At 35.4% G+C, this 13025-nt stretch overlaps 1 protein-coding gene across 1 annotated transcript; it reads right to left on the reverse strand.

The window, feature by feature from the left end:
• Positions 1 to 1966: 1966 nt before the first annotated feature.
• On the reverse strand, positions 1967 to 4352 carry LOC114192596 (uncharacterized protein At1g03900). Its single transcript, XM_028082372.1, has 3 exons — positions 3627 to 4352; positions 2726 to 3013; positions 1967 to 2268 (listed from the first exon to the last, which is right to left on the reverse strand). The coding sequence occupies exons 1-3, from the start codon at positions 4119 to 4121 to the stop codon at positions 2215 to 2217; spliced, it is 837 nt and encodes a 278-aa protein (XP_027938173.1). The 5' UTR covers positions 4122 to 4352; the 3' UTR covers positions 1967 to 2214.
• Between the last annotated feature and the right edge of the window lie 8673 nt (positions 4353 to 13025).

The following is a 13025-nucleotide window of genomic DNA, read 5'->3' on the forward strand; positions in this document are numbered from 1 at the left end:
TTTAACATCAATAACCCTTCCTTATAATCTTAACTAAGTAATCTCATGAGTAATTTCTCTATATATATTTTCTTTTTCAAAGGACTTTTCAAGAGGTAATATAAATGTGAACCTGTTCATGGAGCATGCTCTTGTTGTTTATGGAGAATGGCGTTTCTCTAGAGCATCAAATAGTCTCAGCAAACAATTGTTTCCATGTCATCAGTTAATATTTTCCTGCAAGACTCAATTATGAACAAAATTATTTACTATTGCCCTTGTTAAGATACAATCAATTTTTTTTGTTTATTTTCATAAACGAAGGTCTTAAGGATAATGATATTTTAACCTATTATTTTTTATCCACTTTTAATCTACCACTTCAATCACCATTAGATCATCACATCACTAAAAATAATCAAAATCTATGATCTAATGGTGATTAGAATAATAAATTAAAAGTGGATAAAAAAATAGGTTAAAATATCATTTTCATTTTTTAAAGCTACCGTCATGTATATTTATTAAGAAAGATACCAAATTTTAGATATAAAAATTAGTTTAATTTAGTTTCTTTTCGTCTAATCATACTGACAATTAAAAAATTCTCAACATAATGATTTGACGTTTTCTTTCTATATAAATTTTCTAAAATTACTATTTCAAGGAATTGAAATGTAAAATTTCACTTTTGTACAATTTATTTATTTTTTATTTAAAATTTTTCATTTGTTCAAAATTTTAAAATTTATATAATATTTTATTTGTAACATAATTACTACTTATAAGATATATCTTATAAAAATAAAATTTAATAAATTACTATGTTATTAAAATAAATTAATTACTATCATTAGAATATATTTTCTTATTCAATATTAATGTAAGATAATAAACTATCATGAATACAGTGTACCTTTCATATATAAAAATAAATAGGTATTAATACTTTTTTACGTTTTTAAACAAGTATTATACAATATCATAATTCTGCATTTATATATCTAATGTAAATTTTTTAAATTGTAATTTGTAATTAAAAAAAAGTAATAAATTATTAGATTATTATAGTGGCAGTTTTAAAATTGTCTGTATATGCCACCCGATGTACACTATTTTTCTTTTTTTAAATAGACAACCAAATTAACCCATTTTAAAATACTGACCAAAAATACTAACTTGAGTTTTGTTACAACGAGCTTAATTTAGATGGAAAATGTAATATGACATTTTCATAGAATTAAGAAATATCTCTTAACCATTTAAAAATCAAATTCAACTTCTTATTTATAGATCTAGAAAAAGAAAAATAATTTAACCCTGATTTTATTATAAATTATGTTCTTATTAATAATTTTCTTTATAAATATATAATCCAATCTGACTTGATATTTAGACCAATCAAATTCGACTTTTGATTCGATTCAATCTTTGACCTAAACTAACCTAACTCGATTTTTAACTCACCCAATTCAACTTTTTAAACTTGTAGACTCTTTTTGTCAAATTCTACAACTTAAAGAATTTCAATTTTCTTCTTTCAATTTTTTTCTTTTTTTTAAGTAAATTTCAAATTTTACTATTTTAATTAATTAAAATACCTTCTCAAAAATTTTCAATTTCATTTTTCTTTTAATTTTGTTATTAAAACATCGTTTTAAAAAAAAAAATTAAATTCTTCAAATAAATAAATTATTTTCTTAAATTATCTTGTCCAAACACACTGTCAATGAATAGTAAATTGTGATGTCAAGCAGGGAGTTTTGAAATTTAGTGCAATCGTCCGTGTAGAGATACAGTGTAGAGATACACAAGTACATAGCTGTTGGCCCTGTTGCACAAGTTACTAGTGTAACATATAGCAGCTGGTAAAAATGGATATTGTCGAGCTACACAACAACCGCTTCATATATATCTATTTCAATTATTTGGTATTCGGTATTCTCTTGACGGATGATACATGCATGACATTCGTAACACTACCTTTAACATAAAATCACATGCAAAACTTAATTAAGAAAGATTCTTTTGAGATACTGATTCTTTTTATAGAGATGAGAAAACCGTTATTACAAACAAAGAAATACATAAATATTTCCATAATATTCTCAAGAGATCAATTTACTTGGTAGTTGGCGCTGCACAGATTCTTCCACTGTTGCTTTTCTCAATATAAAGAACCAAAAAAATCAGAGAATAATAAAAGCCTCATTGTTAAAATGCTCATATATGTAATCAGAAGGCTGCCCATCCTGAAGCTCCTGAGGTGTTTGTTGAGGGAAGGTTTTTCTGTAAATGCAAACAACCAAGAAATGCATTTGTTATTCATAACAGAGAAAACCTCTTTGGTTAAACTGGAATGCTCCAGAATATAACCAAGAAAATTGCTCGTTTTTTTAAATCATTGTGATCAAGTGTGTAGGACTCTAAAACTAAAAAATAAACGAATACAGTTAGTATTCTAAATGGCTTGACATTTATGCGGTTAAGCCTTGAAATCAAGGGTACGTTACTTCCGATTTGGAGATACAACATGAGAATGCGATATGAAAAAATTAGGTTAATCAATCCTATTAAAATTAGATAGCTAAAGCATATACACTCCCCAATTAGATCTCGTCTGAAAGATCTATAGGAAATGATGTTGCTGTTAAGTCGTGCAATGCAATAACTATTAAGCCAAAAATTTCAACAACATGATACATTCGAAAAAGAAAATACCAAATGCACGAGCTGGACCCCATACCTGTAGTTGAGAAAGATCTGATAAAGAGTCAGTAGAATGTTTCACACTTTCATATGTCCCTTTAGGATCAGTAGCGCGACCTGTGGAAGCAATCCGAGCAGCAACAGGATCATTTGGTGGTGGTGGAAGTGGAGACCTGATTTTCCCAATCCCACTTGGTGGGGGAGCTAGGCTCGAGGTTTTTGGCTTTGGTGTTGCAGCATGCCCACCGGTTAGGCCAGCAGCTGAAAGCATGCCAGTTCCACCAGATACCTTGTGCTTCACATTAATCCTAATGGTTTCCCCGTCCTAAATGCCAAATAACAAACACAGCCTTGAGAACAATGGAAAAGTCGCGATCCACAGGATAAGAGAAACACACTGACAAGATATGAGAAAGTTAATTCATCAAAATTTTGAAGAATTGTGAAACAGAAACACACCTAGAAACTGGTAAAAATTTTATTTGGGTTGTGTTTAGATAAACTTATCTATGAACATGTACAGCAGAAGAAAATAACATAAAATGTATTACTTCTTCGTAAGCTCAAATCAATTTGAACAAGTTAAATGAAAAGAACTTCTATGAAAATTAAGTGCATACATTGACTTTAGCTTATGTCAAAAGCTCAAATCATTTTAGTTTCTATAAATTAATCCAAACTGACCCTCTTGGTCAGAGAATAAACAGCATACAGTAGATAACAAAGAATACAAGCACAGCGCAAAAACACCATCTTACTGATCCACTTAACCAAAGCATTGAATCATGCTTCATCACTCACTCAGCAGGTGGACCAATGAAAAATTACATCTCATCTATCCATCTCGAAATAAACTAATTCATAATGATCGCGGTCGCGAATTGCAGTTCAATTACAGAATCGAAACAAGCCGACTGTAGAAATTGTGATCGATATACCTTAAGCCTGTGATTGACGGCGGGGTGAATGTCGATCTGAGACTCCTCGGCGGCGGCGGTATCGCCGGATTCCTTCTCGTGCTCGCGGCGGACGTACTTCTCGTGATCGGAGAGCGCCACGTTGAAGTCGAAGGCCTCGTTCCTCTCATTGAACCCTAGCCCGATGAAGGCGTGCTTGCCGCGACCGTCCTCGATCTTGAGGACGAAATAGCGCGACGAGTCGAGGACCGGCTCCACCGCGCTCTCACGCTGGCCAGGGTACACGAAGCACGCGGCGAAGAGGTCACCGGAGTTCGGATCTTCAAGGCGGATCTCGCAGCGGTCCCGACGAGATACGACGCGGATCCGCCCCGACCAGATCTTGTCGGACTGGAGCCACTCGCCGCACTTGTATCCACCGGAGGAGGTGCGCGGCGGGATCTTGTAGACGGAGACCTCACGCACCACCAGAAGTGTGTGCTCGAAGGCCTCCTCCTCCTCCACCTCGACCGACATCGTTTCCGTGGAGGGAATTTGATTGGAGTTTGAGTTAGCGTTTGAGAGGTTTGAGAGGAATTTAACGTGAATTTGTGTTCGCGAAAAAGAGTGCGGTGTTGTGTATGTGTCTTGCAAGGTCAACTGTTTGGGGAGATGCACTGTCGTAATCTCTTCTCCTCCTTCTTCCTATTACCAATGTAATGTAGCTTCTTTTTGCTTTATCTTCTTTTCTTTCTTTTCGTTACTATTCAATCCATGTTTTCTTTTCTTTTAAGGCACCACAATTTCTCAAATGTACAAATAATACTTAATGCTTGCATTTTCTTTTATCATAATAATACAGCAATATAGTGTGGTAAAATTGAATTTTGAGAAATGAAAAATCCCAGTGAATTGGATATTCTATGATGCTTAATGGCATTCATATATTCATTCACAAAGGTGCCCCCTACCGATTAGGAAAAGGACAGCGTGAATAAGAAAATATTTGTTTTATCTGACGTGGGATCACGTTTCATTTCATCTTTTCCACTCATTTTGTTCAGAAAACCAACCACTCAGGTTAAAACATGATTGGGATGAAGAGATGACTACTTCAAATATTTAAAATGGTAATATTTTTTTACCTCAACTAAAATTATGATAAATTGTTATTCGCCAAAAAAATTTTTTTTTAAAAAAATTGCTTTTAAGATAACTTTAAAATCTAGTTAAAATAATTAAATAAACTATAAATATAAATACAACAATATATCATTAATACTAAGAAAAAAATAACTCAGAAAACAAAGAATTGGAGGCACTCACACACCCTTAAAATATACAAAAATTAGATGTCTAATCATTTGGTGCCGTCTTTTATAACCGTACAAAATAAGCTTTTTATACCTACATTATTATACCTGTTCAAATTCACTAGGTATAAAATAAGAGGCAGATGACAATTTTGTAAATAATGTGAGATTTTTTATACCAATTATACTTTCAATCGGTATAAAAATTAATGCAGTGGCATTTTTGCAATATTAAAAAAGACTTTTTATACCGATTATAATTAGAATTGGTATAAATTTCGTATATATATATATATATATATATATATATATATATATATATATATATATATATATATATATATATATATATATATATATATATATATGTGTGTGTGTGTGTGTGTATGTGTGTGTGTGTGTATATATATATATTATATTATATTATATTATTTTTTTAATTTTTAAAAGAGAGGTTATACTTGTTGACCTTGGAACCGGCACAGTATGTTTCTCATTTTTCATTTCTTTCGTTCATTCTCTTTCCTTAACACAGTTCTTCTTCCAACATAGTTCATTGCTTTGTTGCTCCCGCTTCCCAATAGTCACCGTCACCGTGCGAAGTCGCCGTCGTCGTCACCGTGCAAAGTCGTTGTTGTCGTCACTGTGCGAAGTCGTCGTCCCTGTGCGAAGTCGTCGTCCCTGTCACCATGCGAAGTCGCCTCGTCACGGTCGCGTGTTGTTTTTGTGCTCTTCGTTTGCTAGCATCACTGTCGCATTGTGTTATCTTCGTTGTCAAAATACCTGGTCTCCTAGTCTGTGTTGCCCTCACCGTCCATCTCTTATATGCTTTCTCCATTTGAAGGTTAGCATATTTGAACCCTAACCACACGTTACTCTTGTTTTGTTGAATGAGTGAAATTGATAGATTTGTTCCTTTGTAGGATTTAAGTGTGATTGATGTTGGAGTGAAAATTGATGTCTACAATGACTCATGCTGATATTTAGAATGTATCGGTTTACTTTGAATTTAAGATTTGTGTTTGGATTATTTCCTATTATTGCTAAATTTGTTGTATCCTTGCATCTCTTGTCCAATCTGTATTTTGTAGTTTCTTAGTGACAATTTACAGTTCACAACATTACCCTGTTTGTCTAGTATGAAGAGAATAGGATGTAATTTTCATTCATGTCTTTTTGTACTAAGAACTTAATGAACTGTTTATTTCTAAGGCACAAATTGGAGGGAGGAGATTTTGCCCCCTCATTGTTTCCTCTCCTCTCCTCCCTTCTTTTTACCTCTAATTAAAAAAGGATTATATTTTTTGTTTTTTCTGTACAGTAATAATAGTAGTAAAAGTGAAGATGATGATTGATGATTCCTACCTAGGAAGCTTGTATTTGACTTTTGTTTCTATTTATATGTTTTGTTTAAGCGACCTATGGCATTATCTTAATTATGAATGTCATTGAGTATTTTTTTTATCGTTTTTGAGAATTATGTACATAAACTATATAAATATTTCAAGATTGCACATATCCTACCATCCACTATCCTACTGTAGTGTTTTTGGGGGCTGGGTGCTATGCATTACTATTAGGGATTTAAATCCAAGATGCAAAATAAGAGTACATTTTATATGACACGTTTTTCTCTATTGGTTTTTTGAAAAGTAATGCTAAAATAAAATCTCAGGCATATAACTTTCAGCTGCATCTTGTGCTATTTATGAAAAAAAGATCTGTAATGATGACATTTTCTGCTTGATGTTTTACCTTTATTTTAAGGTTGCAAGGCAAAACTCAAATTACAGTAAAGTGGAAGTTTCAAATACACAGAATGTTGTCAACAATGATGTCAAGTAAGCCAAGCCTCTACTTCTTTGCATGTGATTTACTTATATAATGCTAATCCATTTCTATACATGAATTGCAGGAGACCAAGTAAGACAAAATCTACACTGGAGCTGAATCTTAAATTTGCTTTGCTACTTTCTGAATTTATGCTGAATGGTTGTGCTGTATCAGGGAAATCAGAGACAAATGAATCAAGTACCAGGAAAAAATATTTCATGGTTATATGGATCAATACAGCTTTCAATAGCAGGAAACAAAGAGATTATGTTCGTACAACTTGGATGCCACGAGGTGATTTAATGATCTTTCATCACTTTCTAGTTTTTCCTCTCACAAAAGTTTTCCTTTAGCCTGCTTAAGAAATTCCATGCCATCATGTATCTAATCCATGGTTTCTAATGGAACTTCATTAGCTAATGAAAGACAAAAGTTGGAGGAAGAAAAGGGCATAATCATACGATTCTTATAGGTCACAGGTCAGATTTCCTGATATTCACTTTCCGTTATTGTTGTGCTTTCCTACTTTTGATAATTTTGTTGCACTTATTTTCTCATGATCTCAGAACTTTGTTTGGTGGCCTAACTATCAAATTGTATCCAACAGATAATTGTATTACCTCTTTCTAGTGCAAATTGTGTTTTTTTATATGATTTAATAGGGAAATGTGTTACCAAATATTTTCCATTATTAGATGTTGATTTTGTTACTTATTATTTTATCTTCATTATAAATAAGAATACTCATGTGCATACAAAACACAAAATTCATTATATTCCTTCTTGGTTTCATCTTTCTCACAATGGTACCAGAGAATTACCCTCCTTCAGGACCTGTTTTGTCTTAATCCTTTCACCGCACACCATAAACCCTTTTTTTTTTAATTTGCTTCTTGTCAGGGCCAGTGTGATAAAATCATATTTCGATGTTGAACTTGCCCATTTTATTAATTTCTCTTATGGCGTTGGGTTTTGTTTTTAATTTGTTTGGGTTTCCACTTTTCAAGAATCGGTCATGTGTTGATTAATTTTGTCTGTTCTTTGTATTGTTTAATCCATGATTTGAACAATTGGGTAAGATCACAACTTTATGATGTTGGTGAGCTCATTGTGTTTTTACACTCTGCATTTCTAATTCTAGGTTTTGTGAAATAGTGTTCAAGATTTGTGTGATGTATATTTCAGGAACATTGACTAGCTTGACTCAAATTGTGATTCAAAATGGTTTATTGTTGATGGCAAAGAAGGGTTTATGAAAAGATGCCCCCATTCTCCTTGTTTCTTTTTAACCTTCCTCTTACTTTCCATTTAGTGTGTGTTATATTGTTTTTTATCTTTTATTCTTGAAAACCCTATATGTCAATTATGCTGCGCTACTTAGGAATCTCAGTTTTTTATTGGAAGACTTTAAAAAGACCAGGTTAGTTAGACATGGTGGGAATTGGGAGTTATCCCAGTAGTAGTGGTGATAGTAATGTATTCCTTCTGCTGAGGAAAGAAAATTCACCTCACTGATTTGACTTTTTGTGGGAATATTTTAATAAACTTTGTTTAAATCACTTCATCTTTGAGTATGGCCATGATCAGTTTCTGTTCGCTAGTTAAAAATTTATTGTTTTGTTGAAGACAAAAGCACAAACTTTGTGTTTATATCAGTGTATGGAACATGACAGGGTTTATAGTGTGTTGTTATGCAACATGGAATCTCAATTAGTAGACAAAAATGATGCTATGGAAGTTTCTGGGGATGTGGATTTAAGTACATATGAAGTTCAGGTAGATCAAGAAACATATGAAGGTATGCTATTATGATCACATGATTTTGATATGGAATTCTGAACGAAGAAAAATGATGCAGGTCTTAAATATAAAGCCCTGCATCCTGTTTATATATCATGGTTTCTGCATCATCTAACAATTGGTTTAGAAGGTTTCCAACTTTTAAGGTAGTAAACCTGAGTTCTTGCACCCTTCTCCTTAGAGAGGGCACAAGTCACCAGTTTAATAAAATAATGCATCTAGTGTCCATTCCTTAATATCTATCTTACTAACTCCAATAATATTATTTGATTGTTGTATTTTCAAACATATTTTCCACTTTTCAAATATTGGTACTTAACATAAAAAAGTCTAAAAGGTATAAACTATGTGTGTGGTATGAAGTTTAAGAGGGAGAAAGAAACAGAAAGACAGAGAAAGAAGAAAGGGAAAACGGAATAGGGAAGTTTCAGGGAAAGTGGATAGAACAGAAAGATCAAGAAATATGTGCACTGCCCTTCTGTTAACATTCAATCTAGATTTAGCTATCTAAAATACAATAGTAACATACATTTTTTATTGGCAGCTGCCAAACAGCTATGAACTAATAATAGCTGACTAGTTAACATAAATTTAACATGACAATGTTATGTTTATTTTTATGATTGTTGTATGATATTGTATAATTTAAAAATAAAAGAATGTGCTTACTTTATTCATCTTTTTTTTTTCTCACAAAATCCCATTTCAGAAACACACACACAATTAACTTAAGCTAGAAAACTCCTCTCTAGGGTGGATATTTACATTTCTTGAATATACATACAATACAAATTAAAATTCATTAGTTAACAAAATACGATTCACTGGTCACGTGAAGTTCTTATTATATATTTCTTAGTTCTTGAGTAAGGACAAGAGGGCACAGTGGCATTTATTCTTCTATAGGGTGTTTGGTTCATCATTTTATATATATAATATTGAATTCATTTTGTTTCCGATTTGGTAGAATTTTGAAAGAAATTAACATCCTAAAGAAGTTAGATATTATGGTGTTTTGATGTTATTCTTTATGGAGGGTTTGTTTTTTTACCTTGCGTTGCTAAAAGTAACAATTTAAAGCCCCTTTTTATTTCTGCCATCTTAATCTTTAGGGCTGCCCTGCAACAGTGGGCCTAAAGGCTGGCCCATGATATAAGAACCCTTCGTGTTGCCCTAATTACACATTTTCATTCACTTTCAGAAAACCAACCGTCACCCCCTTGCTCTCACAGGACATTCTGCTAGGGTTAGGGTTCTGCCGCCTTCGAGCTAGTTCGAAGTTGTTTTCCTACTCCATGTAAGTGCTGTGGCTAGCCCATACTCGTCTCTGTTGTTCATTTCGTTCTTTTCCCAGCTAGGGTTCTTAGTGACCATATCGTGCTTCTGTTCCGCTATCTTTTCAGCTCTTCCGTTCGCTCCTTGAGTTGCTGTGCTCGTGTGTTCGGTATAAAGGGAGTGTCGGGTCTTTGCTAGCTTATTCCCAGGTGATGAGTCATTATTTTCTTCCATTTCACTAGCCTTTGTGTACCCATTAGACAGTTGATTAGTGCTTAATTGTTCATCATTAGAGTGTTTTTCATCTGTTGGGCTTTATTGGGCCACTGTTCCGAATTTGGACTAATTTCACATTATTTGGCCTAATTTTTATTTTTAATTATTTTTTTTAGGTATTTAGGTGAAGCAATTTTGGAGCTTGGACTTTAATATTTAGTTGAAGAGAATTTCCACATCATTGCCACATCATTTCCATGTCATTTCCACGTCAGCAAAGTCAATGGGTCAACATTTGAGGCCCAAAGTGGCATTTTTGTAAATCTGAGTGGCAGAGTGGCAGTTTTGTAATTATGAGTGGCATGGGTGATATGACCACGAATTAGGTCTGCATGAAAGGAGGAGCCGCTTCATCATCTTCAACCCCTCTTCAAAAACCTCCATTTTCGTTCTCCAAGCTTCCATGGACGCCCACCTTGCGGTTTTTCATGTTTTTGGCTCATTTTTACCGTTTTTATGCATATTTGACAGCACCCATTGAGGGTTTTACGTTTTGAATTCGTTTTCTTGCTTGGGCAGTTCGTTTTGTGGGTTTTATTGACTTGGAACAATACCCATTCATGGGGTTTTCGCATTTATATATAACACCGTTTTGCATTCCATTTAAGCTTTGAAATCTCAATTTTTGCTCTTAAATTGCGTTTTCAGATTTGATAAGTTAGGGTTCTTGGTTCTGATTTTTGTGATTTCAGTTTTGAAGTGTTTAATTACTCATTTCCATGTCTAGCTAAATTCGTGTATTGACTCCTTGATGAAAAATGCAATGAAGCTTTGAGGTTGTGCTTGTTTTGTGAAATCTGCCATGTTTTTGTTCTGAATTCGTGGAATGCATGTGGTGAATCTGTTAATGCTTAATTTACAGAGTAATTGCATGTGTTTTGTTTAAGATACGTTCATGCTTGATGTATGTAGCTTGGCTGTCACGAATTTAAGGGTGTGTGCATTGCTTAATTGCATAATGAAGCTAGATTGTAATTTTCGCTTAGTGAATTATTATCTAGTGGATTGAGACAAGGTAGGGTTGGTGTTAATTTGGTGGCCTATGATAAGTGAAATTGCGTTTGAATCAGGGATGTCAATACGGTTTTAGTCACTTTAGCATTTAAATTAATCTATTGATTAGCATTCCGAATCTGTCTGCCAACCCCCCCTGTGTTTTATTGTTGTGTTCATCTGGAAAATTTGCTTTGAATGAAAATATTGGTCGTTGGGAGACGACTTGGTTCACTTTCATGTAGTGCATTTAATATGTTTTAAATTTGGTGGGGTACGACCTCTATCACCAGGTAAGGGAAGCTAGAACCCTATTGTATGGTGCAATGTTGTTAGTTTTGATGGTGTCCTATAATTTTCGTGTTTATATGTGACTGTGAGTGTATGGCATGATTGGTGTTGTTGTTTGGGCATGAACTGTGTTGAGGACAGTGAAGAACAGTGGCGAGACCAGTTAATCTCGCCCAAGTGAGCTAGTCTCGCCTAGGCGAGATGAACAGGGAGCTCGCATAGGACTTTTGCGCGAAAGGTCGCCCAGGCGACCAACTCGGCTTTTTGAGCGAGCGAGCATCTCGCCCAGGCGAGAGGGGTCTCGCCTAAGCGAGATCCCGCATGTGCTCCTGCTTCCCTTTTGAGCCCTCGCCTAGGCGAAGGGGGCTCGCCCGAGCGAGCACGTCTCGCCTGAGCGAGACCCTTCAGCCTGAGTGAGGGGTTGGGCGAGGCAGTACGCTGTTTGGGTGTTGGTTTACTCTTGGATGATTAATATTGGTTTGGGTGTGAATTGTGTGATGAGAAACATGTATATAATGTAGTATTATGTATGCTTGGCATGAATCATGAGTTGTGGATGATGGAGCTGGTATGAAAGTTGGCATGTGAACTAAGTGAGTTGGTTATTGTTAAAGTGGCATGAAAATGAGATGAGGTGAGAACCTATGAGCATGAATGGTTATGACGAATTGAAATGGGTTGGGCCTGAAACATGAAAGGCGTTGACTTTAAAGGTCGGCACAATTAACGTATACGTGCATGGTGAGTATTGTTTGGCTACGTGATTATGTTTTGTATGTGTCAGTGCATAATTCCTTGGGGGTCTCTAGGTGAGGCTTTCAAGGTCGCGCTTCAGTGGTCGGGACGTAATTCCATGGCCCCTGTTAGTGGGTGTTCATGGTGGTGCCCCATTTGTATGACTAGGTAAGGATTCAAGTTAAGGTTGCATCCTAACACTCTAAGGAGCCAATTAGTCTCACTTAGAGCGGACTAACTCCTGTGGTGAGAGTAGCAGGAGGTTTTATGCACTCTTGTTAACTTTTCTTCTAGTTTCTTTTGGGCATCGTGGTGTGCCATGGGTTGTATGGAGTTGATCCCAGACCGCGTTTTTATGTTATCTTTATCGTGCCATTCCTTTAATTTCACGTACTTAATTAAATAGGGTGTTACATTTATGGTATCAGAGCGGTCATTCCTTAGGTCTGTGGACTTGGATGTCCGCTTAGCTTTCTCTGTGTCTTCTGAGTGTTCTTAGTTGAATTTTGTCTTTATTGAGCCTAGTCAAGTGATTTTCTGTGTGCCAGTGGACTATGGAACTTCGTCGTAGGGCTTCGCAATCATCCCAGGGAGACGTACCTGATATCGCCAGGGCCATAGAGGCGATGGTAGCAACTATGGCGCAGTAGAGTGCTGCGATGATGCAGCAGCATGAGGCATCCAGGCAGCGACATGCGGCGTCGCTTGAGCAGCAGCATGCAATGATGCAGCAGATGGAGGCTGCGAGGGTAGCTGCTGAGGATGCTCATCGGCAGCATATGGAGGCCTTCCGCCAGCTGGAGGAGAACAGGGCGGCTGCCCCTGTGTTTGGTCCGGAACCACGACCTACAGTCAGGGAGTGGAGCCTGGAGGACTTTCTGAAGCACCACCTGGCAAAGTTTGATGGGAAGACCAGTCCTGACGT

The sequence above is a fragment of the Vigna unguiculata genome, chromosome 7 (genome assembly GCF_004118075.2).
Source record: "Vigna unguiculata cultivar IT97K-499-35 chromosome 7, ASM411807v1, whole genome shotgun sequence".
Classification (NCBI taxonomy): Eukaryota; Viridiplantae; Streptophyta; class Magnoliopsida; order Fabales; family Fabaceae; genus Vigna; species Vigna unguiculata.

Coding starts and splice junctions, on each gene's coding strand:
- LOC114192596 (XM_028082372.1), bottom strand. CDS start 4,121: ATGTCGGTCGAGGTGGAGGAGGAGGAGGCCTTCGAGCACACACTTCTG. Junction 3,014..3,626: donor CCGTCAATCACAGGCTTAAG/GTATATCGATCA, acceptor TTTGGCATTTAG/GACGGGGAAACCATTAGGAT. Junction 2,269..2,725: donor CAGATCTTTCTCAACTACAG/GTATGGGGTCCA, acceptor TTGCATTTACAG/AAAAACCTTCCCTCAACAAA.